This window comes from Notothenia rossii (assembly GCF_949606895.1).
Source record: "Notothenia rossii genome assembly, chromosome: 2".
Lineage (NCBI taxonomy): Eukaryota > Metazoa > Chordata > Actinopteri > Perciformes > Nototheniidae > Notothenia > Notothenia rossii.
Window position 1 is genome coordinate 41,091,950 of NC_136904.1, and position 26,385 is coordinate 41,118,334.

The 26,385-nt window shown below is 41.5% G+C and overlaps 1 protein-coding gene across 2 annotated transcripts in view; it reads right to left on the minus strand.

Annotated features, from left to right (window-relative positions):
• Positions 1 to 10,557: 10,557 nt before the first annotated feature.
• The window catches only part of znf507 (zinc finger protein 507), a 38,845-nt gene continuing 23,017 nt past the window's right edge, over positions 10,558 to 26,385 (minus strand). For both annotated transcript variants that reach the window (XM_079663765.1, XM_079663766.1), the window contains exons 5-7: positions 21,544 to 21,648; positions 15,739 to 15,873; positions 10,558 to 13,042 (exon numbers count right to left, since the gene is read on the minus strand). In XM_079663765.1, the coding sequence (XP_079519891.1) occupies positions 12,658 to 13,042; positions 15,739 to 15,873; positions 21,544 to 21,648 (625 nt within the window). In that variant the 3' untranslated portion in view covers positions 10,558 to 12,657. The remainder of the gene's footprint in view (positions 13,043 to 15,738; positions 15,874 to 21,543; positions 21,649 to 26,385) is intronic.

Sequence of the window (26,385 nt, forward strand, 5' to 3'; positions counted from 1 at the left end):
CATCAGAGCCACCTCCTCACTGCATAACATCTCTCATTATATGTGTTATAATGTTTTTAATGCACGTTGTCTGATTTATAATCCTATGCACCGGCCGCAGAGTCTGTTGATACACTACAGATTAACAGCAGCATGAAAATAACCTGCCAATGCTCCATGATGCATGCTACTGTAGGAATTGCTGGGATCTGCATTTTATCCGCTTAATGTCCCGCCAATTGTTGAAAAGCATCTCCGTACAATGACTTTAGTTTACAGTTCATAGTCCATTTGAGGTTGCCTGGGTGAACGCAAACCCAACCTTCTGCAAAAGAAACAATGTAATACACTTGCGTCTGGTGTAAATACGCGGACTATTCGGCGTGAATGCAACCTTATACCTCATTCACACCAAAGGTGTTTCAGGGCCGGTTCGGAGCTGGAGCTTGAAAAGCACCGGGTTCTCCTTTTCACACCGCAGCGGAGCAACCTCTTAGCTCCGGAATCCGGTTCGTTTCAAGCACCGCATACGTCACGCTTACGTCGAGTCGGGGGCAGGGGCAGGATCAACTCCTGAACAACAACAAAAAGCCCACATTTTTTCCAGTTTGTACACAACGATGGAGAAACTTAACAAGCAGCAGTGGTCCACTGAAGAGACCAGCTACCTACTGGGAATCTGGACTTCCAGAAGAGGTACAGAGGAAGCTGGAGCACAATCGGCCATTGTTGTTGTTGTCAGCTGTGAGGGGTTTCCGCGCGGTTTGGCTTTATGAAGCAGGCACGCAAACGGTTACGTCATGACGCAAACGATGACGCAATGACGCAGCACCAGTCGGACTCTGGGCAGTGTGAAAAGAGCCGGAGCGAAACCGAAGAACCGGTTCTGAACCTGAAAAGATCTAGCACGGAGCTTGAACCGGAGTTGCGTTGGTGTGAATGAGGTATTAGAGATGGTTATTGCCGAGATCTTTGGTTCTTAGCCCCTCTACTATGCGACGAGTGGAATGTTATGTTCATTCTTCTATAATGACCTTGTGGTGTCTTCAGATCCTCTCTAGTTACTTACAGATACTGCACTTTCTGCTGGTTTGGGGGATTTCACAATGAGTGGTTGCCCCACCAGCTTGCCATGCCCTTCATTCAACCAAATGACTCTACACGTCAAGCCCCTCAAGGATTTCCCATATTCTGCGTAATTCAAGAGCATTATTCAAATCATACAATTCAGCTTGGTACTTTATCTTCTTCTGTCCCAACCTCCTCTGTGTACTTATGCAATAGATTTAATAGTTGTTCATGCATTAATTGTATTTTCATTGGAATCCTGCAATCTTCAAGTGCTAAGTATTAAGCCACGCTAGAGTTCATTCATTTGCTCCTCAAGGGCCTTAAGAAGGCACGTCCTCCACGCAATGATAAAGACTGCCTCTTAACTTTGCACACGTGCAAAGGTTAATGTATACGTTCAGGCAAAGGGGTTTCACTATACATTGATAAACGTCAGATGCAGTTGTTACAGCTTTCTATGGGTTTCTCAGTTGGCGAATATACACAGACCTCTCACCTTTTAATCCTCAGCATAATCTCACCCTTACTGAATTAACTTTGGAGATCAAATATACACTATGTTTTGAAACATTCAATGGCTGACAGTTCTGTTTGGGGAGTCAAGGAACCCTGAATAACCATTGCTAAAACTAACACTGTCTTCTTTGTCTTTTATCTTCCATGCTGAACTTCTCGCACCATTGCCCTCCGCAAATGGGTCGGCACCAATGTTTATTCGATGACTGCAAACCCTACGACGAGGGTTCTCCTCCAAGCTGCGTGATCTCTGCCTAAACTGCGACCTGCCCCCAGATCGCTATTCCCACTGTTTAAGAATCTGCGCCGCCACAACTGCAGCTCTATATCCGCCTACCTCAACCCTGAGTATCCTGGGCCGTCGGTCATCTTCTGCCCACCAGCGCTATATCATGTTTCACAGGAATGAGATCCTTTCAGCACAAACAACCATGAACTCTTGCATTACTGGATGATGAGTAAACGTTCAAAGATGTATATCTGTAGAATACGGTTATTGCATACCAGGTAGTTGCTGGGTTAGATTATATTTATTTAATTATAGTATATTCCCCTCATAGCTGCATGCTTGGGGGGGGAAACCTCATTGTCGCTGCCTCAAAGACCTAGACACAGCAGTCTTGATAGGTAGTATATTCCCCTCATAGCAGCGGTGATGGGGTGGGGAGTCGGCACTGGTCAATTCCAGGCCTATACGGGCTGTTCCCTGGCCTTCACATAGCAGTTTCACTAGGTAGTGTATATAGGTAGTATATTCCTCTCAAAGCTGCTGTGCTCGGAGAAGAATCGGCTCTGGGCTATTCCTCAAGCCTACACGCAGTCTCAGTAAGTAGTTAGACCCTCCAGAAAAACGCGGGCTAAATTCCTTTATTATGCGGGCTAAAATCCTTGGTTATACGATTAAACATGCAGAGTTTTTATGTGATTTTATGCTGTGAAATTGCGGGAAGTTGCGAAATATGCGGAAAGTTGCTAAATATGCTGGAAAAAATAATAAGAATTTTTAAAAATATTGGGCTGTCTTATTTATTCTCTCTCACACACAACCTGCCACTAACGTTAAACCCCTTTACTATTCAATTAAACAAATTCAATGTTTATTTATTGTAATAGCAATTGGGCTATTTTAATCTCACTCACACACGTCATCTGACCAGCTTCAATCTTGTAGGCTACTCACTTCGTTTCTTGTAGCCCTCGAAAGGGTTTTGGATGTAGATGCTTTGGTGAACCTGAGTTGCTTGGCTTTCTTGTCCGCAGCAGCAGAAAGCATTTTCAAATGTTTGAATGAATCAAAGTGGGTCGTCACCGTCGATTTTCTCTTATGCTCCAACACACAGTTGCACGGGGTGCAGAATAGTTTCCCCCCACTTTTTGCCCGGTCTTTAATAGAAATGTTCGTCGGTAAATGAGATGGATTAGATTTTTTCATCTTGGTGTTTTCTCTATCGTGTGAACTCCACACGTTCACTCTATACAGTGTTGTTTACATTCTGTGATGCGCGAGCTGATGAAGTCACGTCAAGACGAGTTAACCTTTTTTTTCCTCAACTTTGTGTGGAAAAATGCGGGGATTATGCGGCCTTTTGATAAATATGCGGCCTTTTAAAAATCTGCGCCATTTTGCTGATTATGCGGTAAATTCTGCGATCGCAGAATCGCGTTTTTCTGGAGGGTCTATGTAGTATATTCCCCTTAAAGCCGCTGTGCTTAGGGGGAATGGCCACATGGCAGCTCGCCAGGCCCTTTACTTATCAGATTTACGTCAGCAGCGTCAGGCTCGGGCTACGCAGTTTTGGGTAGGGGTGATCCGAATGGGAAATTCTTGGCCGAAAACCGATACCGAAAATAGGAAACAGTTGGCCGAAAACCGAATGCCGAAAGGCCAAAAATGATTAATAGAAATATATATATATATATATATATATATATATAATGTATACATTTTTTACCAATGTTGTTCAGCTGCCTGATTATGGAAAAATAAATGATTATGGCAAGATTAACTTAAATAATAATCACTATTATGGGTCCATAAAACATTTATTCAGCACTTTTGAATGCATACAGTACATTAATTCCAAGTCAAGTGCATGTTCTTTTCTCTGTAGGATAACTACAACAAAGTGCATTCAGAACAAAGCCAAGGTGCTTTAAAACTGCATAAACATCTAGGCTAGAAGGCCTACAACAAAATAGTGTAAAAAAGACTGTAACAGCCAGGCCTTCAACAACAACAAATGCACCTATAAGTGCATGCATACAAATGTGCAAACTGGATAAATCCACATGAATGTGACTATTTGCAAATGAAATTACAATTGAATTTCAAGAATCTGTAAATAAGGCTGTCTGTCCTCATAAGCAAAGTAGTAAACATTGTATAAAGATACATAAAGTGAAAACTGGATACAAAATCCAAAATCAATTACAAATTAAATTACAATTTCAAGAATCTGCAAATAAGGTGGTCTGTCCTCATGAGCAATGTAAACAACATTGTATCATTTAGATACTGAAAGTACAATATATTGAACACTGTGCTGCTGTCATTTCCCCCTAATGATAACCTGATGGTGAATTATAACTCACAATGAAAATTGTTCAGGAAAGTGGGTATAGAGTAGACATGTAGAAATAGATAAACTTATGATAAACCAGCCTTGTCTACTTATTAAGGAAAAGTGGGAGGTTATTTTTCATGAACAGTAGCTTCTCTGCTTTATCAGCCATAAGTCTGCTCCTCTTCTCATCAAGCACATGAGAGGCAGCGCTGAACAGTCTCTCGCTGTCAGTGCTTGTGATTTGATCTTACTCCGCATATTTGTCCGGGTGTTTTGATTTCAAGTGGTGGAGTAATCCCGAAGTGGTGAAAGTCTTTGCAGTTACACCCCCTCGAGAAATGTCAGCTGAACACGTTTTACAAATCGCAATCCGCGCCTCTTTCTCTGATATTTTTTAATATCTCCAAGCGGCAGACATGTTGGCTGTGGGCCAGCCGCGAGCATGGTCGCGCGCCGTGCTTGTCGCCGCGTTTTGATTACGTCATCACAACAACACGTTAGCTTACCAACGTAACCCTGTTCTCTGGCATTCGGTGATATTTTTTCGGTGCTAGAACCCTTTCGGCTTTCGGCCGAAAGGGCCTTTTTAATCATTTCGGCCGATAATTTTCGGCGGCCGAATATTCGGTGCATCCCTAGTTTTGGGGGATAGTATCTAATCTCCACGCAGTTTTGGGGGTTAGTTATTTAATCACCACTCATCGTGCTATGTATATCTGTGGAGTGATGAGGCCCGAGCCTAGACGCCAAACTCAACTATAGCCTATGCTGCTTCTAATAAACATGTTAAAGAAACACGTGAGTTGTCTGACTGAAATGGTGCGAAACCTGCGAGCTAGTTCAGGCAGTCAACTCGAGCACTTATGCTGCATTCATAAATAACGCCCCCTTGCCACTCTACAACCAACCAAACAGAGTCTCCTTAATATGCCGCTCTATTTAACCTGCCAGATCTCTCTATGCATTGCTTGCTGCTGCTATTGCTGCAGCTACCTCTACGTTGCTGCTGCTTGCCTGCACTGTCATTCATGTTTGTTAATCACTTAGATGTTTGTTAGACACTTGGAGGGGAGTGATTGGGAGGAACGGCCCCCCTGATCTGAACCGGAGTGGTGGTTTGTTACTGGACTTCTGTGCTAGTCATGGATTGGCCATAACAAACACCATGTTTGAACATAAAGATGCTCATAAGTGTAGTGGTACCAGAGCATCCTAGGCAGAAGGTCCATGATCGATTTCGTTATTGTATCATCGGGCCTGAGGCGGTATGTTTTGGACACTCGGGTAAAGAGAGGGGCGGACTTGTCAACTGATCACCATCTGGTGGTGAGTTGGGTCGAGTCGTGGGGGAAGCCTCTGGATAGACCTGGTAAGCCCAAACGTGTAGTTCGGGTGAACTGGGAACGTCTGGAGGAGGCCCAAGTTCAGGAGGCATTCAACTCACACCTCCAGCGGAGCTTTTCGGGCATTCCTGTGGAGGTTGGGGACATTGAACCAGAGTGGTCGGTGTTCAAAGCCTTTATCGCCGAAGCCGCGGCGGGGAGCTGTCGTCTGAAGTTCCTCGGTGCCTCAAGGGGCGGTAACCCTCGAACCTCCTGGTGGACACCGGTGGTCAGGGAAGCCGTCCGACTGAAGAAGGAGGCCTTCAGGGATTTGTTATCTCAGGGGACTCCCGAGGCAGTTGCAAGGCACCGACAGGCCCGAAGGGCAGCAGCCTCAGCCATGGCCGAGGCAAAGCAGCGGGTGTGGGAGAAGTTCGGAGAAGACATGGAAAAGGACTTTCGGGCGGCACCAAAGTTGTTCTGGAAAACTGTCCGACACCTCAGGAGGGGGAAGCAGGGAACCATCCAAGCTGTGTACAGTAAGGATGGGACGTTGTTGACCTCAACTGATGGAGTGTTAGGGCGTTGGAAGGAGCACTTTGAGGAACTCCTGAACCCGACAACTCCGCCCTCTATGTTAGAGGCAGAGCTGGAGTATGACGGGGGATCAACACCAATCTCCCGGGGGGAGGTCACTGAGGTCGTCAAACAACTTCACAGTGGCAAGGCCCCGGGGGTGGATCAGATCCGACCAGAAATGCTGAAGGCTCTGGGTGTTGAGGGACTGTCATGGTTGACACGTCTCATCAACGTTGCGTGGAAGTCGGAAACAGTACCGAAGGAGTGGCAGACCGGGGTGGTGGTTCCCCTTTTTAAAAAGGGGGATCCGAGGGTGTGTGCCAATTACAGAGGCATCACACTACTCAGCCTCCCCGGGAAAGTTTACTCTAAGGTACTCGAAAGGAGGGTCAGGCCGATTGTCGAACCTCAGATTGAGGAGGAACAATGCGGATTCCGTTCTGGTCGTGGAACGACGGATCAGCTTTTTACTCTCGCAAGGATCCTGGAGGGGGCCTGGGAGTACGCTTATCCAGTCTACATGTGTTTTGTAGACTTGGAGAAGGCGTATGACCGGGTTCCCAGGGAGTTACTGTGGGAGGTGCTGCGGGAGTATGGGGTGAGGGGGTCTCTACTCAGGGCCATCCAATCTCTGTACTCCCAAAGCGAGAGCTGTGTCCGGGTCCTCGGCAGTAAGTCGGACCCATTTCCGGTGAGGGTTGGCCTCAGGTGAGGGTTGGCCTCCGCCAGGGCTGCGCTTTGTCAAAAATTCTGTTTGTAATATACATGGATCAGATTTCGAGGCGTAGTCGTGGGGGAGGGGTTCTGCAGTTCGGTGGACTAAGGATTGCACCACTGCTTTTTGCAGATGATGTGGTTCTGATGGCTTCATCGGTCTGCGACCTTCAGCACTCGCTGGATCGGTTCACAACCGAGTGTGAAGCGGCTGGGATGAGGATCAGCACCTCCAAATCTGAGGCCATGGTTCTCAGCAGGAAACCGATGGACTGTCCACTCCCAGTAGGGAATGCGTCCTTACCCCAAGTGAAGGAGTTCAAGTATCTTGGGGTCTTGTTCTCGAGTGAGGGAACAATGGAGCGTGAGATGAGTCGGAGAATCGGAGCAGCGGGAGCTGTACTGCAGTCGCTTTACCGCACCGTTGTGACGAAAAGGGAGCTGAGCCAGAAGGCAAAGCTCTCTGTCTACCGGGCCATTTTCGTTCCTACCCTCACCTATGGTCATGAAGGATGGGTCATGACCAAAAGAACGAGATCGCGGGTACAAGCGGTCGAGATGGGTTTTCTCCGCAGGGTGGCTGGTGTCTCCCTTAGAGATAAGGTGAGATGTTCGGTCATCCGGGAGGGACTCGGAGTTGAACCACTCCTCCTTCGCGTCGAAAGGAGCCAGTTGAGGTGGTTCGGGCACCTAGTTAGGATGCCACCTGGGCGCCTCCCTAGGGAGGTGTTCGAGGCACGTCCAGCTGGGAAGACACCAAGGGGTAGACCTAGGACCAGGTGGAGGGATTATATCTCTTCGCTGGCCTGGGAGCGCCTTGGGATCCCCCAGTCAGAGCTGGTTGATGTGGCCAGGGAAAAGAACGTTTGGGGCTCTCTGCTGGAACTGTTACCTCCGCGACCCGACCACGGATAAGCGGGAGAAGATGGATGGATGGATGGTTTATTATGATTCAAAAGTCTTAAATAATCTACAAAATGGAGGAGACCGATCTGATCGGAGCAAGTGTGACAAATAATCTGAAAACGGCATGGAAAATGACTGTTTTAAAAATGCGCTTATCCAGAAAAGCTCGGTCTGGACACTTGACGGGCAGAAGAAACATTTCTATTAAAGAAAGAATTATACATTTCTGTCTTTTTATGCCTTTAGCTACTAAATTGAATTGTTATTCAAATTAATTAATCAATTATTTTTTATATTTTATTGTAATGTAACAAGGCTTTTAGTGACAATCATGTATTGCTTTTCAATTATATGTAAAAAAAAAAAGTCTAAATATGATATTTGGCCTCAAATCCTCTGAGGCCTGCAAAGATTTCCAAAACAAAAACTCAAGATGTGTTGGTCAACAAGTGAGTCATCGGGCTCGGAAAAACTTCTATCAATTGACTTTCATTTGGTAAGAGACGCATGTTAATCAGCCGAATTTCTTTTGAGCTAAATTATGTTGAATCGATTTTTGGAATGGGCGTTGTGGCCAAGCGGTGGTTCTACAGCTTCCATGAGGTCAAAATACTTTTTCCCATTGACTTACATTGTCAAAGAGAAATGTAGAATTGTATGTCAAAAAATGTGCCAAAACACATGCAAATGAAAATACATCTTCATCAACTTAATACATACGGCCACTGTACATATCCTTGTAAATCTGGGTGTTCCCAGTCATGTACAGGACTGTCTCAGAAAATTAGAATATTGTGATAAAGTTCTTTATTTTCTGTAATGCAATTAAAAAAACAAAAATGTCATACATTCTGGATTCATTACAAATCAACTGAAATATTGCAAGCCTTTTATTATTTTAATATTGCTGATTATGGCATACAGCTTAAGAAAACTCAAAAATCCTATCTCAAAAAATTAGAATAGTTCCTCAGACCAAGTAAAAAAAAAAGATTTATAACAGCAAAACACAATCAAACATTTGAAAATGTCCATTAATGCACTCAGTACTTGGTTGGGAATCCTTTTGCACGGATTACTGCATCAATGCGGCGTGGCATGGAGGCAATCAGCCTGTGGCATTGCTGAGGTGTTATGGATGCCCAGGAGGCTTCAATAGCGGCCTTTAGCTCATTAGCATTGTTGGGTCTGGTGTCTTTCAGCTTCTTCTTCACAATACCCCACATATTCTCTATGGGGTTCAGGTCAGGGGAATTTGCAGGCCAATCGAGGACAGTAATGCCATGGTCAGTACACCAGTTACTGGTGGTTTTGGCACTGTGGGCAGGTGCCAGATCATGCTGGAAAATGAATTCCTCATCTCCATAGAGCTTTTCAGCAGACGGAAGCATGTAGTGCTCTAAAATCTCTTGGTACACAGCTGCATTTACTCTGGGCTTGATGAAACACAGTGGACCAACACCAGCAGCTGACATGGCTCCCCAAACCATCGCTGACTGTGGGAACTTCACACTGGATTTCAAGCAACTTGGATTTTGCTCCTCTCCAGCCTTTCTCCAGACTCTGGCGCCTTGACTTCCAAATGAAATACAAAACTTGCTTTCGTCTGAAAAGAGGACTTTGGACCACTGTGCAACTGTCCAGTGCTTCTTTTCCTTAGCCCAAGTCAGACGCCTCTTCCGTTGTCTTGAGTTCAGAAGTGGCTTGACCATGGGAATACGGCTATTGTAGCCCATTTCCCGGACACGTCTGTGAACAGTGACTTTTGATACCTGGACTCCAGCTTCAGTCCACTGTCTTTGAAGCTCCCCCAAATTCTGGAAGCGACTCTTCTTCACAATGCTGTTAAGGCTGCGGTCATCTCTCTTGGTTGTGCAGCGTTTCCTGCCACATTTCCCCCTTCCAACAGACTTTTTGTGGATGTGCTTTGAAACTGCACTCTGTGAACAGCTTGCTCTTTGAGAAATTTCTTTTTGTGTCTTACCCTCCTGATGGAGGGTGTCAATGACGGTCCTCTGGACAGCAGTCAGATCAGCAGTCTTCCCCATACTTGTGATTTAGTTTACTGAACCAAGCTGAGTGTTTTTCAAGGCTCAGGAAACCCTTGCAGGTGTTTCGAGTTAATTAGACGATTCAAGTGATTCGTTGAACACCCTACTAGTATACTTTTTCATGATATTCTAATATTTAGAGATAGGATATTTGAGTTTTCTTAAGCTGTATGCCATAATCAGCAATATTAAAATAATAAAAGGCTTGCAATATTTCAGTTGATTTGTAATGAATCCAGAATGTATGACATTTTTGTTTTTTTTTAAATTGCATTACAGAAAATAAAGAACTTTATCACAATATTCTAATTTTCTGAGACAGTCCTGTACATTTGGATTCATGGGCCACTGAGCAACTTAAATAGGAGTGAACAAGGCCCCCACTAACACTGGGTGTTTCTCAATGTCGAGTACGCTTGCTTGGTAGCACATGTCTTCCGAGCGTCTTGCTTCAGAAGCGAGGCAAGAATACTTCCTGGCATTCGGAAAACGAAGAGTGGAACAGGTGTGCGTCATATTGGTCCGTGCGCAAAGCATTGTGGGGATTATAAGACCGCAGAGTTTACACGTGTTTCTCCAAACGAAGTAGGCCGGGCTCGGTAGAATTCCAAGTAGGCTGGACATTGGAACAGTGCTTCGGCGGAACTCGATGACGTAGTATGCTTGAAATAGTGGACCTGGAGCAGCTTTCCTCGACATTGAGAAACACCCACTGTATCCAATTCTTTGTATCCATCCATCACACAAGGTCAAGGTTCAAGTTCCTGTTTAATCGTCATTACAGTGTGCCGAGTATAGAGTTATATTATACTCTACTAGACCATCAGAACGGGACAATAAACTTCAAAAAAAATGTCACCTCCAAACTTTATTTTGTACATCCATGTCTGTTAGCAGGACAGCAGTCATTCCATGTTGTGTTTGACACTAGAAAGTTTGTATTTTAAAAACACGGAAAAGAAGCGCAGAGGTTATTATAAAAATGGTATTATATACAAAATAAATTGCATGGACTATAAAAAAAAACAGACTATACTTTCAATGAGACCTCTGAGTGATCCTATCACCACAATCACACGTGAAGAACCGGTGGATGAGATTAAATAACAAAATATTCCTGCTTTGAAATATCTAGGCACCATTCAGCGCAACATACGCTAACTTCCCTTTTGATTATTCCTCTTGTCAACATACCCTAACCCAATACCTCTGTCTATAAACTACAACCATCAAAGACCAGTTCTTTATCGTCGTCCACCATGGCAAACCCTTTTTATATTTATTATTAGATACAATCACTTTCTCATCAGTCAAAATGTGAATTATTTATATCCACAACTAATTTCTTAATAGGGGGGAATCTTTATTATACATGTGTAATTTGATTCCAACTAGTTTATCGTTGACTGCTATTCAAACTGAATAGTAGACTACATTTTGACAGGTTATGTTTCCAAGTCGACAAATCAATAATTGTGTCTAGTTGTAATTCTAATAAATTATATCTATAAGTAATTTCTACTAGTAAATATGTTAATTATTCATATCAACAACGACGTCACTTTTGGACATGTATTTTGTATTCAAAATATCATACATTCTATAATGAATCATTGAATGTCCAAAATGTCATCATTTACATTTTGGTTTGTAATTTTAACTAGTAAGAATGTGATTTCTGGAATTGAAAAATAAAACTGTAGTAGCAACAAAACGTGTTACCCATATACAGATAGAAATTATGAGGTAATTTGTGTGTTACATATTCAAAATAAAATTTCTGAGGGTTTAAATGTGAAAATAAAATGTTTGTTATATCAGTCATTGTTATTCTTACTAGCATTAAGGGGAATATATTGAAAATATTTTTAAATTAAAGATATCTGTAAATCAGTTTTGACGTGTTTAAATGTAATATCTACATGTGAAAATATATTTGTGACATGTCAAAACATTTCTACAGATATCTCAAATTAATTGCTGGTAAAATATTAAAAAGGGTTTGCCATACTTCCACTTTTCTTTGATAACTTTACCTTTTTCCTCTATAGAAATATAATAAAATAATATATATGATCAGACAAGTCAGATTACAGTCACACATACAAAAAAAAACATTTGCCTCTTTAGAATTGGCATAACAGAAACATGCATACAAATAAAGTGATAAATATTGAATCCTATGTAAGCTGCGATAGATGCCTGTTAGACATGTTCAGTTTGGAGCTCCTCAACCGTGTCAGTTCAAATACATTACATATTACAAAAGCAATAAGAGAGCTGCCTCGTGGTCAATATATGAAATAGACTGGAAATTGGTTTTCCCATTTCCGGTGAGGGGTTGTATGGTTTTGTGAGGTATGATTTTGTCCCTGTATGTTGAGAAATAAACTTGGTTAGAGCTCGGGTTTCCCTTGACATTTAAATCACTTCCCAACAGACATCTTAATGTAAAAAAACGGCCTAGAAAATTGCTAATATTTGTACGAAATCCCTTTTAAAAGGATGTTACACTCAGAAAATAATGTCATTCTGAGAAATGACGGATAAGATAATTAGGGATAAACGAGAAAGAATTGTAGGGATGTGACCAAAAGAAAATAACATTTTGAGTTCCGTCTTTCACTTTAATCTCAGGATTCTGAGTAAAAAGTCACAATTTTGATAAAAAAAAAAGTCTTTAATCTCGGAATACTGACCTTTTTTCTCAGGATTCTGACTTCTTTCTCAGTGTCTTCAGATTAAAGCCAGAACTCAAAATGTTGTTTTACTTTTGTTCACATCCCAAAGTGTGTTTCTCATGTGGCCCTAATCGTCTTCCGTACGGTTCTGTGGAACAGTGGACGTGAAATGTTTAAGACCTTATAACCGCCTTGAGGTAAGGAAACATGAAATACTTTGGAGGGCAGCAGTTAAGGGTCAGTGTTATTCTAGAGGGGGGGGGGGGGACAGCTGTCACTCCGATGCCTGTGCTTGCTGCTCCTTATTGAGGATGATGCTGATGATGTCGCCCTCGTGCTCCTTCATGTGCTCCATCAGACGCTCCTTGCTGGTGGACTCGAAGCCGCAGATACAGCAGCAGAACAGGAGGACGCAGTACTCCATCCCAGAGCCGGGGCCCGAGGCCTGACTGGAGCGCTGTTGCAGCAAAGCGGAGTCCTTCCCCTGGGGGCTCAGGGCTTCACCGGGCCACTGTGAGGGGTCCGTGGTAGGTTTAGGCTGGGTAGCTGAGCTGTCCAATGCCAGGCCGGCTGCTGCCTCCACGGGGCCCTTTGTGGGGGGGGCCCCCGCAGGCCGCTCAGCTGCTGACTCCATCACCGCCGGCAGCTTCTGAGGAGCTCTGAGGAAATGAAGGAATCAGCAACAGAGGGAGAGAGATTAACTGACTGCTGCACATCTGACTTTGAGGACATTTTTTGCTAATTAAGGAAAGTTTCATAAAAGCACACCGCCCATTTTTGTTTTTGTTGACATCTGTTCGATATATAAAAGTAACTTGCTGCCAAAAATCTATTATCCCTCTGACGCAGAGTGACAGATGACAGTCACTGCTCTTTCTGCCAAACACACTTTTAAAGGTGCCTTACAAATGAAAGCTATATTATGATAATATTTTTCAATGTTATTTTACTTAACATAAGATTGGGCTTTGTGATAAAAAAACAACATGATAATATTTGGATGCTTACTTAATAAGAATATCAGCAATAAATAATAGAGAACATTTACAATTAAACAATCAAATGTAGTACATGCTGTACACAAATACAAAATCAAGAAAGAAAAAAATAGTTTTCCAACTGTGCAATACAATAATAATAATAATTATTATTATTATTAATGGTGTCAGAACAATCATGAGCCTAGAGGGAAACCACTTACTATGATAAAATGGCCAACTAATGTAATAATTAGTATTAAATTAGCTTAAAAGATGTTTGAAAAAAGCATAAATTAAATTCATAAAAATACTCTTACATTTATTTTTTTAGAGCTTGAAAGTAAAAGTGTATATGAAATCCAAATATTGGCTTTTATCAAGGGCTCACAAATTAATTTTAATATGTATACATATAGAAAGGCCACATGAAGAAGTGTTTTCCAGGGTAGATGTCTGCTGAGTCACAGAGATGAACCTGAGAGAAACTCAGAGAACAGCCACGGCTGTAGCAGGTAGTATGGTGGTATGGTACTCTGGTAGTATGGTAGTGTGGTAGTGTGGTACTATGGTAGTATGGTAGTCTGGTAGTCTGGTAGTCTGGTAGTATGGTACTCTGGTTCTATGGTACTGTGGTAGTATGGTAGTCTGGTAGATATGTAACGATACCAAAAACTCACGGTACGATAATATCGCGATAAAAAGTCCACGGTACGATATTTATCGCAGCATTTTAGTAGGATAGTAGTATTTTAAACTGTCAACAATATAATAATCAGACCCTGCAATAGAATAAATCAAGTTTCACTTTAGTTTTTCAAGTAACTCAACTCTAACTCACTCACTCAGCATCATCAAGGTTATCTTTTAGGAATATGAGCATGTCCACATTTCCAGGTAGAAGCTGGGATGTTTGGGCATTTACAATATCCCCTGCTGTGGAAAAAACTCTCTTGCTTGGTACTGATGTTGCTGGGACAGAGAGATATGCTTTGGCCATGGGTAACAGCAGTGGGTAAAACTGTGCATTGTCTCTCCACCACTTCAAAAACAATACAGTTTTTGCCAAGAAGGTGAGGCTTATTGACAGGGCGAGATATAAATATACTTTTGGTACTTGTCAATGTCTCTAGGTATGTACATGTAGCCCTGTAAATACGATGTCCTTTTGTGTTATCTGTTGTTTTATTTTCATGTTGTAACCTACTTGCTGCCATGTTGGACAGGTCTCCCTTGAAAAAGAGATTGATGATCTCAATGGGACCATCTGGTTGAATAAATATGTTTAAAAAAATCGCGGTAGATTTTGTCAGTCTCACGACGGTATTGAGACATTTATTTACCGCGATATTCGATATATATCGTTACATCCCTAGTAGATGGTAGTCTGGTACTAGGGTAGTCTGGTACTCTGGTAGTATGGTAGTCTGGTAGTATGGTAGTCTGGTAGTATGGTAGACGGTAGTCGCCTGGTACTCTGATAGTATGGTAGTATGGTACTATGGTAGTCTGGTACTATGGTAATATGGTAGTCTGGTACTATGGTACTATGGTAGTATGGCAGTCTGGTACTATGCTACTATGGTAGTATGGCACTATGGTAGTATGGTACTATGGTAGTCTGGTACTATGGTAGTATGGTACTATGGTACTATGGTACTATGGTACTATGGTAGTCAGGTAGTCTGGTAGAATGGTACTATGGTAGTCTGGTAGTATGGTAATATGGTAGTATGGTAGTCTGGTACTATGGTACTATGGTAGTCTGGTAGTATGGTACTATGGCACTATGGTAGTCCTGTAGTATGGTAGTCTGGTAGTGTGGTAGTATGGTACTATGGTAGTCTGGTAGTGTGGTAATATGGTAGTCTGGTAGTATGGTAGTATGGTACGATGGTAGTCTGATAGTATGGTAGTCTGGTAGTCTGGTAGTGTGGTAGTGTGGTACTATGGTAGTCTGGTAGTGTGGTAGTATGGTAGTATGGTACTATGGTACTATGGTAGTATGGTAGTATGGTACTATGATAGTCTGGTAGTGTGGTAGTATGGTAATATGGTAGTATGGTAGTCTGGTAGTCTGGTAGTCTGGTACTATGGTAGTATGGTAATATGGTAGTATGGTAGTGTGGTACTATGGTACTATGGTAGTCTGGTAGTATGGTACTATGGTAGTATGGTACTATGGTAGTATGGAACTATGATAGTCTGGTAGTATGGTAGTCTGTGGTACTATGGTAGTATGGTAGTATGGTACTATGGTAGTCTGGTACTATGGTAGTCTGGTAGTGTGGTAGTATGGTACTATGGTAGTCTGGTACTATGGTACTATGCTAGTCTGGTAGTATGGTACTATGGTAGTATGGTAGTCTGGTGTTTACCGGCTGCTCTGGGAGATGGCCTCGTTGATGGCTTTGTTGACCTGCTCGTAGTTGTAGTTCTGGTCTCCGGCGTGCTTCCACATGTGGGATTTGAGGGAGGGGGGGTGACTGCACACATAGCCACACAGGGAGCACCTGGAGCAGAGGGAAGAGAGAGAGCCACAGAGTGAGAGGGGAAGTTAATTCAATTTGCTTTGTGATTTTATTAAGTCAAAATTAATCCTTCGAGGAGGAGAATTCATCCTGACTCAAGACTCCACACGGAGTACTGAGCCTGACAGAGAGTGGATGGAGGAAAGAGGATTTACTGCAGACGAGTGAAGTAATTGGACTGTAAGTGTATAATCGCCATAAACACATTTTTTTTTTGGTTTTGGTGGCTAAATAAAACGTTGTCAAGCCAGGACATCCTAAACTGTGGATCCAGAGAGGGCCTTCTACATGTGGCTGTATTATCTGCTGCTGTTTCTTGAGCTTTTGCTGAGCAACTTCAGTTACCGCTGAAAACAAAACCTGGTGAGGAGCTTTCTTGACCAGGAACCTTTATAAAGCTTTGCGTAGGATTCACGTGGGAAGGTGGCGTACGTAGGACAAAGCAAATCAATACGCACACAAATATTCCGATTTATAAAACACTGTGCACGCACGTCCTACTCCGGTTTCCCTTTATAAATCACAAACAACTAGAAATGCGGCGCAGCTTTTGCGGGCTTCACGCAACGCCCATATTTGCCTATAAATAGTCAAAGAAACGCCCCGTATTAATATTCATTTTGACTGACTGCAGGAAGAAGATCGCAGGAAATGACGACAGAACAGCTAAAAAAGACATCTCACACCGTGTCAGATTTTGGTTCTTTTGGGGAGGTGCACACAAATGATTTGAACCAGAGTAGCAGCATGAAGGTCGGATCGTCACCGAAATAAATAAGTAAGTGGTCCGAAAAACGTTAATGACAAAAAACACATAACCTTCCTCAGGCAGTGTGTCAGTGCGATGTGCCAGGGACAGGAGACCCCCCCATGATGAGAAACTGTAAGAAATAATCGGGGAATCCCTCCGGAGTGGGGTCATGACGACTGGATCAGAATTTTTATTTCGTGGTTTGTGTTCCAGCTGTCAATCAGCTGTGCGCAGCGTCTCTAAATTTCAGTCCAACTCTCTCAATAACCTTGGCCAAAACAATAAACAGTTCAACATAAAGTGCCAGTTTCACCAACAACATAATAAATAGTTCAACATAAAGTGTACTGTGCCATTTAAAATAAAATAAAAAAGTGCCAGTGATTGACCTCAATCCCTCCTATTCTTCCAATATCCTGATGAAAAATAAAATCTTTCTGTTGCATAGGCCACTGTTTGATCAACGCGAATTGGGTGTGGGTCCTTGTACTCCGAGACGGGCTAACGTCTACCCTAGCTTCCATGCTAGCTGCTATAGGTTTTGCATTGAGGTGATACTTGAGGCTTGATGTGCTGCGGTGATATGCAAATTCCTTTTTGTATAATTTGCAAACAACCTTGCTCTTATCGACGCTTCCATCCGTCCGTTTTTTATAACAAAATGTCCCATCCACAAGGCCAACCAAAGCGGTCTCATCAGCTTCTTCGTTCGACTATTGTTCACTGTCGTTTGTTGTTGTCTGAAGTCATGAACGTTAGTTGGTGCTCCAGTATAATCGGCACCCCTGAAACTCATCCAGTGAGAAACGTTCCGCGGTACAAAAATAAGTGCGATTAGAATGCGTTAATTTTTTTAACGCGTTAATTTTTGTGTAATTAATTAATCTTAATTAACGCGTTAAAGTCCCGGCCCTAATATTTATTTATCTCTCCAAGTTATGTTTTTGTGTGCACTGAGGAGTCTCAAACAGGCGTTTGTTAAATCATTTTAAGATTGGCTTTAATCAATTTTTGCAAATTAATTCTGCATATGATACGAGAGGTAACATTATATTTATGGTATTATTTTCACATGTTTATCTCCATTCTTCCTTCTGCCAACGGTGTGGCAGTTTCTCGTCTCTCCCGTTTTTGTGCGTACCACGTACGGATGGGTCAGAGTGTCCGTGAAGGATCGCACATTTTCTCGTCAAGTTTCTTTTTTATAAATCGCAAAGATTGCTTAGAAATTGGCGTACGCCATCTTTTGAGCGTACGCAAAGTTGATAAATGAGGCCCCTGGCCACCGATTCCATGGCATTTCAAATGGTTCTTATAATATTGGCAATATTTTTTCAGACAAAACATTTAAACAAGATTGTTTTTGTTTATTGTGTTAAGATGTCTGTCTCTCAGTGCAGAAAGCAGAACAGTGTGTATAATATATATTGCTGAATAATATATGTAACAGGCCTACATTACACACTTTATTTGTATGCTTTAGGAGATATCTACAAATAAACCATATGAAACCATATAGTGCTTCACAAAATAAAATATACAAGGGCTGTAGCCTGATTTTTATTATATGCTTTATATATGTGTGTGTTGTACAGTGAGTAGGTGTGTGTTGTTGAGTGTATAGGTGTCTGTTGTAATGAATATGCCGCCAGCTAAGGGCGTTAACAGTAGGTGTGTGTGTGTGTGTGTGTGTGTGTGTGTGTGTGTGTGTGTGTGTGTGTGTGTGTGTGTGTGTGCCAGGCAGACAGGCAGGTCTCAGTAGCTTATCTGACATATAAATGGTCAAACATTGTACATTCTCCTTTAGCCTACAAGCTCCCCGTTCGAGCGAAGGACTATTCCTTGTCAATGTAGCATGACATTGGATATGCGCTTAACTTGTCCTGGATTGGAATATTTTCGAACATTTCCCTAGGAGTTGCTTAAAAATGTGCTTAAAATGCATGAAAAACGCACATATTTCAAAATGGCCAACTTTCTGGGGGGCGGGGCTAATGAAAAGCAATTTGAAATATGTGTGCAATCATAAAAGCAATGTGTATACAGCGTTTCGTGAATATCGGGAAAACCATATGCGAGTAGTTTGGAGTAATTTGTAGTAATTTGCAACATGTAAATCGTCAAATTGTATATTCTCCGTTAGCTTACGACCTCCACGATTGAGCTATAACAAATTTGCTTCACAATTTACCATCATATTGGATAGGGGCTGAAGTTGTCCTGGATTGGAATTTTTCCGATCATTCCCCTTGGAGGAGTTTGCAAAAATGTCCTTAAAATGCATGAAAAACACACATTTTTCAAAATGGCCAACTTTATCGGGGGCGGGGCTAATGGAAGCTAATTAGAAATATGTCTGCAATTCCATGAGGAATGTCTGTGCCAAAATTCGTGAAGTTCTGAGAAACTATGTGTGACTACCACACAATAGGGGGCATTTTTTGGGAAGAATTACGTTTTTTTCTTTTTACATTCTCGAAAAGGTCATGGGCTGTGACGTGTGTCCCAAGTTTTGCGTCCGAGGCTCATTTTATGCTATAGCAATTTAAAAAATATATATAGGCCACGCCCACATTCTGCATTTGTTGCAAGACTTTAAATGTCGGTTCGTAGTCATCCCCAGAGTATGTCTAAAAAAATGTAAAAAAAGATTCGCCCATCCGTTCTTGAGTTATAAATTGGTGGTGTTTTTGGCGCCCCCTATAGTCCAAAATGAGAATGCCAAACCAAAATCTGTGGTGAATGGATACATTGTTGATGAGTTATGAGCATTTATTTCTAAGCCCCACCTTTTTGCGAGTACGTTTTGATTCATGACGGCAATATTTATCGTCTGAACATGCTCATTTTCTACGGTAATATGTCTTACCCCCCACCGATGCTGTATACGAAGTTTGGTGTGGAATTGAAATGTAAGTGAATATTTCACTGTTTTGAACATTATGCTAATTAAAAGCTCCGTGCTCAGGCCCTAATAACGGAAGCTTTTGGCATATGTTTTTCAACGGCTATGCTGCGCCCTTATGCAATAGTAGAGGACCCCGGGTTTTATTGATTGTAATTGAAACACTATCTTATTATTTATTTTGTAATATTTTCAAGACATTCTTTTTAGTTTTACAGCTTATTGAACCTTTTTGTTCGACATCAGCCATTATAGATAATACGGCCATCTGAGTGTGTGTGGTACTGTTTGTGGTTTGTTTTTAACTGTGTAATAAAGTTAATTATTACATTTTTTAGAGTTCCTTATTTTTAAACTGAAACTTGCACTACTGTTCAAAATAAATAAAAAACAAACCTTGAATTATGCATTTGGGATTTATTTTTGCTTTTTCTTGTTGTACCGAACCCGTACCGAACCGTGACTCCCAAACCGAGGTACATAACGAACCGTGAACTCTGTGAACCGTTACACCCCGCCTCCTCACCCGCTCCCGAGACCACATCAATCCCGTCCTCCAAAACCTCCACTGGCTCCCCGTCCGTCAAATAATCGACTTCAAAGTCCTCCTCGTAACTCAGAAAGCCCTCAACAACCAGGCCCCCTCCTAACTCACAGTCCTGCTGCACCACCACACCCCCTCCCGCTGCCTCCGCTCATTAGAAGCGAACCTCCTATCCATTAGGGCTGAACGATTAATCGATTTTTTTCTTGTGTGTCAGTCATCCACACCAATCAGAAGTGCTCCACATGTACCAGCCATTGTCAACCAATCAGAAGTGGCCCATGATAGAAGGTGATAGACAGATTGATCCAATCACCTTCCAAGTATTTTTGAAAGTGCCTGCCCTTTCCAAATGGCTTCCAATGGAGCTTTCCTGGATGGTTTGGTGAAAAAAACCATCTGAGTCAGGTTAGTAATGCTCCATCACATGTTTTACCTCTATTACAGGGTGAATCTTAAACTGAAGCTTGACTTTAAAGCAACCCAACGGAAGTTTCATGTAAGTTTAGTTCTTTCACTCATAGCTCGGGCTGCGAGGGGGTGCTAGAGACGGGAGCATGTTGATGCGACCTTCCTAGCCGGAGATATTGCCGCATTTTACAATAAACTTCCATTGGGTCGCTTAAAAACAAATATCGCAAATCGAATCGCAATATTTGTCAGATAAATCGCAATTAGATTTTTTCCCAAAATCCTTCCCCACCCGCATCAAGCACCGGACTTGGGGGGACAGACAGAGCCTTCTCCGTTGTTGCCCCCTCCCTCTGGAACTCACTCCCACAACCCATCAGAGACTGCACTGACCTCACCACCTTCAAAAAAAACTCACCTCTTCAATCTGGCTTTTAATGTGTGATTGTTTTTGTATTACTTGATTTTAACTATATTTATTTGTTGTTCTTTTCTTGTCACTATCTCTGTAAAGCGACTTTGAGCACCTGTAAAAGCGATAACAAAATAAATCTATTATTATTTTTAAGATTGGATAATCAAAATATTGACGGTTTCCAAAAGTTGAATTACTTTTACAGGTACCTGTAAGTCTGGACTTACTGCTTCAATTTGGCCCACTTTAAACACTCAAGTCCTCTTACTTCATGAGTGCCCTTAACAGAGTGTATTTTCTAATGCATGGAAACATGGGCATTCTACACCTGCAGGTACGGATGAGTGTTTTAGTGAAGTGGAAATCACCAATCAGGGGCTTGGTCAAGGTACATTTTAAGGATGACAGTGAGAGTATTTACTCCCCATCACTTTCTCCCCTGCCAAATAGAAGCCCGTTCCTTCACAGGCTGCTGGGACCATGGGACACAAAGTGCTCACACGCAGCTGGAGCCCCACAGAGACTCTGATAACCTCAGCTTCTCTGGGCTGGGCACAGCTCTTCATTCCCACCTCGGGGGTCCTGCAGGGGCTCTTATCACACCTCTGAGTGCTGGATTCTCTCACCTGTACTGCTCCAGCAGCTGCACGGCCTGGTGCTCCTGGGGGTGTCTCCTCATGTGGCTCTTCAGGCTGTTCATGTTGGTGGTGGCAAAATCACAGCTACAGCACCTGGACAAAGGAGGGATGAGAGAACATGGAGTTTAACAGGATGCCCTCTGAGGTCATGGTGTTGCTTTTACACTCATAGCCTGAAGGGGAGAGAAGGGATTTAGGCAAGACAGAAGGAATGCCACTTAATGGAAAACAATAGATCCGAAACGTTTTCCACTTTGGGCGTCTCGGTTGGGAGAAGAAACTGGCTTTTTTAGTTGCTTCGAGACACATAATGTACAAGGTCTGCAGAGAACTCACCACACTCAACTCGTGGCCACTTACGTAAAATAAGTCAGAGAAAACAAAAGGTTGCACCTAATCATGGGAGAGTTACTGGGGTTGGAACAATACAAATATGCATTTAACCAACAAAAACAATAAAAATCAAGTAATTGCAAACAGACTTACAGCATTGTGTTTCAATAGTCATTGTTGGATTCATTTTATTTTAGACAAATACAGAAATATGTTTGATTATTTTAACCTTTTTATAATGTTTTTATTGTAATGTGGATAATTTTAAATACAAGTGAATTGGTTCGATCTCATAAAAATGTATTTGTGTTCCATGTTGTTACGTTTGAGTTTTATTACATTTCAATCAGATTAAAGACAAATCATAATTCATGTAAAATGTGAACACTTGCGCAGTGTGCAAAGTTAAACCGCGTAGTGTTTGTAGTATTTACTTACTGCACCATCACTAAAACACATCACTGGAAATGATGTTATGTACCTGTAATTATTATAGGCATATACAAACAGCCCAAACAGTGTCAGACACATTTTCAGTAGAATGTGATATTCTCTTTTTACATCTTAATGCATTAAGGGAGTGAAAGCTTATGATTCTTACAACCTGGTAAGTGAGTTTGTTTCACGCTAAAAAGAGCAAAGTTTCTGGCGTTTTTAAAGCACAGTTACACAACACAGCGAGCAAATGGAAATGTTTTGGCATTTGATTTCCGCGGTGGAGAGGAATGAATACCAATGGAGCTTCAGTGCAGTGGAACATAATCGTAATGCACATTTCTGCACTCTTTGCTGTAAATAACAAATGCGATGGTTTATTATGTACATTAGACCAGTCTGTGTGTCCTATTGTAATGATATTAACATGTAAACTGCTAACAGACACAATTACTATTACAATTAAAACGTGCATTTGACTCAAATTCCATCAAATACATATTGCAACATACTGGCATACACAAGCTCATGTGTTCACGACAAGTTAATCAGTTTAAAAGACGTACTGCGCAGCACCAGTGCATAACCCTGGAAAAGGTGTACACCAGAGAGCTGTGGTACAATACTTCTTGTAAATACAGTGCAGCCGTCCTTAGCTGGTGCTACACTTGTTGTTGTTGTCTTGGTTTTGTTCTGTTTTATAAAGTAAAACAGTAAGTATGAGGACAAAGTGCTGACTTGTAGACTTTATTTATGGCTGTTTACAACTAGATAGAATGTGGAATAGTAGCCCTTTCATTACCTCTCGACACTAATAGTATTGCAGGAATGATTTCTAAACCTGGGAATGAGTTAGAATTGGAGCACTTCCGGGCTCCCTCGTCTGGAAGTCAACGGTTTTAATAACATGTTTTTGGTTAGAGTTCTGTGGTTAAAGGTGGGGTAGGTAATTTTGGAGAAAACAGCTTGAGTGTGCTAGAATTTTAAAATACACAGCCGGAAAAAATCTGCCACTTCTTACAAAGCCACTCCTCCAACACACACGAACGCGCACATGACCAATGAGGGCACGAGATAAGTTTGTGCAAAGATGGAAGGCTGACAGGCAGGTAGGCCGTCCAGTTATTTTAGCCGACCAGGCTAAGGTGATTGGTTGTGCTTTTTACAGTACTACGGCTTCCACAGATGACTTTGTTATGGATTTTTTGTCAAAGCACTTAAGATATTCATTGCTATCGGGATGTTAAGAGCATTTCATGGAATATAACAAAAAGTGTATCTCGAGCCGGTTTCTCAAACTTGCCTACCCCACCTTTAATACAAGCTAATGAGATTTTACGTCTACAACATGAAATAAGTCACCCTATAAGTCAACGTCTGAATCTTTTATGTGTTCTAAAAGCGGTAGTTGCTAACAAGTGGCTAAATAAGACAAGACACTTCCGAAAAATGTGCCAACTTTAGCTTAGCGGTGGTGACGTGAAATAATGCGGCTGTTATGTGGTTAGTTTATAGCCTAAATAGGCCTGTCACGACAATTAATTTGGTTGGACAATACATTTTCCCGGAAATTATTGCGATAAACGACAATATTGTCGGCACCGTTGTGAGACCATTTTAGACCACGGACATAATGATAATATATAATAATAATTCAAGTACATCCTTTTAAACAGAACTTTGTATTGAACATTCAACATTGCAAATGAAATGTGAAATAATATTCAAATATATAAATGATATATAATAAATAAAACAAATACATTAGATTATAAAAAATGTATTAAAATCACACACAACCAAAACAATAAATTAAATAAATATCTATCTATCAATCAATAAATCAATATATATATGGCAGCCACACCGCACCTGACTGGCAGCCACACCGCACCTGACTGGCAGCCACAGCGCGCCTGGCTGAAATGCTGGTCACATTCTTATGTAAACAAACACGCATGAAAACGGGAATTTATCGAGGTCAGAAAAGTTATCGAGACCATTTTTATTTATCGTACGATAAGTCAATTAATTGCTTGTCGCGACAGGCCTAAGCCTACATTTTGCTTTTACTTCTGGTAATTGCATGTACACCTAAAACTATTACAAAAGAGGAGATTATCCTGCTGAAAAAAACGTGTAAGTATCATAAATGTGCGTTTTCCACAAAGCTTATTTCCTGAGTATTATGAAATCCATTTTTTTTTTTTTTTTAATGGTGATCTTTTATGTCCTTAAAAATACAGTTATTGTCCTAAACTAAAGCATAATTTTTTTAGACTGCTTATCAATATAATTATACAGGGTAATAAGCCGATTATCATGAATTATAAGTATGTTTATATTACACCGTGGACATTGGCCTCATAGAAAGTGCTTACATTTATTTTAACATCACTACATTGCAGATGTGTTGCTCTACAACAGGGACGGGCAAATGGCGGCCCCCATCTCCTCTTTTTGCGGCCCTCAGATTAATTTATAAACAATGTAATTTATTTACCGTCCACTAGACCCCTAGTTACGTTGCGAGCTGCGTACATTTCGTTCGGCAGCCAAATACCGCAAATTAATCTGTGACGCGTTTGTGTGTATTGTGTTTGTTTCCTGTGGAAACACTCACAAGAAACACCGGCTGTTGTTATGCCTGCTGTGACGATAAGTTACTGCTTGTAATTATGCCTTTACAAGCTTAAAAGTTTTTATTTATCATCTGAATTTGGCGAAACAAGTTTAATATTCTTAAAACCAAGACTTTGTTTATTTGAAATCAGATGAAAACAAACTGTCACGGACCCTGCCGTGTTATCTATGATTACAATACGCTTTTCATTCATAATTTCAGAAGGGGGGAGCTGCGCTGAGGAACAGCAGAGTGCCTGTGTTGACTTATTGTGCGTCAGCAGAGGCTACAAGTGTCTTAGCTAGGTTCAAGTTAGACAACTAATGTCTGGGTTAGTGTTCATGACCTCATGTTTATGTCATCTTAATGGTTAGTCCCAATGCACACACATTTTCCGTGCTTTCCAATAATTTAAAATAGTTTCATTCCACTGTTAAATAACCTGTTCAATACAAACATGCCACTTGTCAAAATTAAATACAATTTCTGTGAACCGATATTTGTTTAGTGAGCTTATTAGAGGATGTTCCCTGAAAGATTTTAAAATGTCAATGAAGATGTCAGACTTAGTATATTTGTTAATAATTACATAATAATAATTACGCAAGTTACTTTTAAAAAGTAACTAGTAATAGTTACTGCTCTCAAAAAAGTAACTAATTACTTTTTTAAGTTACTAAATTATACAAGTAACTAGTAACAAGTTAATTTACTTTAAAAATAATAACAATAATAATGCATACAATACACATGTAAGAGTAATTATTGTGGACATTACCCACAGGAGCAAATGCGGGCAACGTGTTTTGCCCAAGGACACAGCGGCCGAAGCGGGATTCGAACTGGAGTTCAACAATGCCCCTTGATCTGATGACCAACGCTCTAACCACTGCGCCAAAACCACCCATGTTGTTCTGTGGCACAGTAAGACAAAAGACAACTTCCCATCATTGTAGCAATTATCATTATGAAATGTAGTGACCAACGCTCTAACCACTGCGCCAAAACCACCCATGTTGTTCTGTGGCACAGTAAGAGAAAAGACAACTTCCCATCATTGTAGCAATTATCATTATGAAATGTAGTGGAACATTTTCCCCATAAGGCAAGACCCGCCCAACTCTGTCTCTGATTGGCCTGAAATGTTACCCCGCGTTAACCAATCATCACTCCTCTCTGGTCACTTTCACTTTTCCATGGTACTGTGAGAGGACATCACTGGATTCGCCTGTAAGTTACATCCGCAGGGAGATTCGGTTCAGTTGGATCACAATGTAACGCAGTAACGCACCCATTTAAATCACAGTAACTATAACGGCATTACTGAATGGGAATAGATAACTAGTAATGTTATTAGTTACCGCAAAAGGTAGTTGCGTTACAGTAACGCGTTAGTCCCAACACTGCATACAATACATGGAATTTGTGTGTGTGTTCCA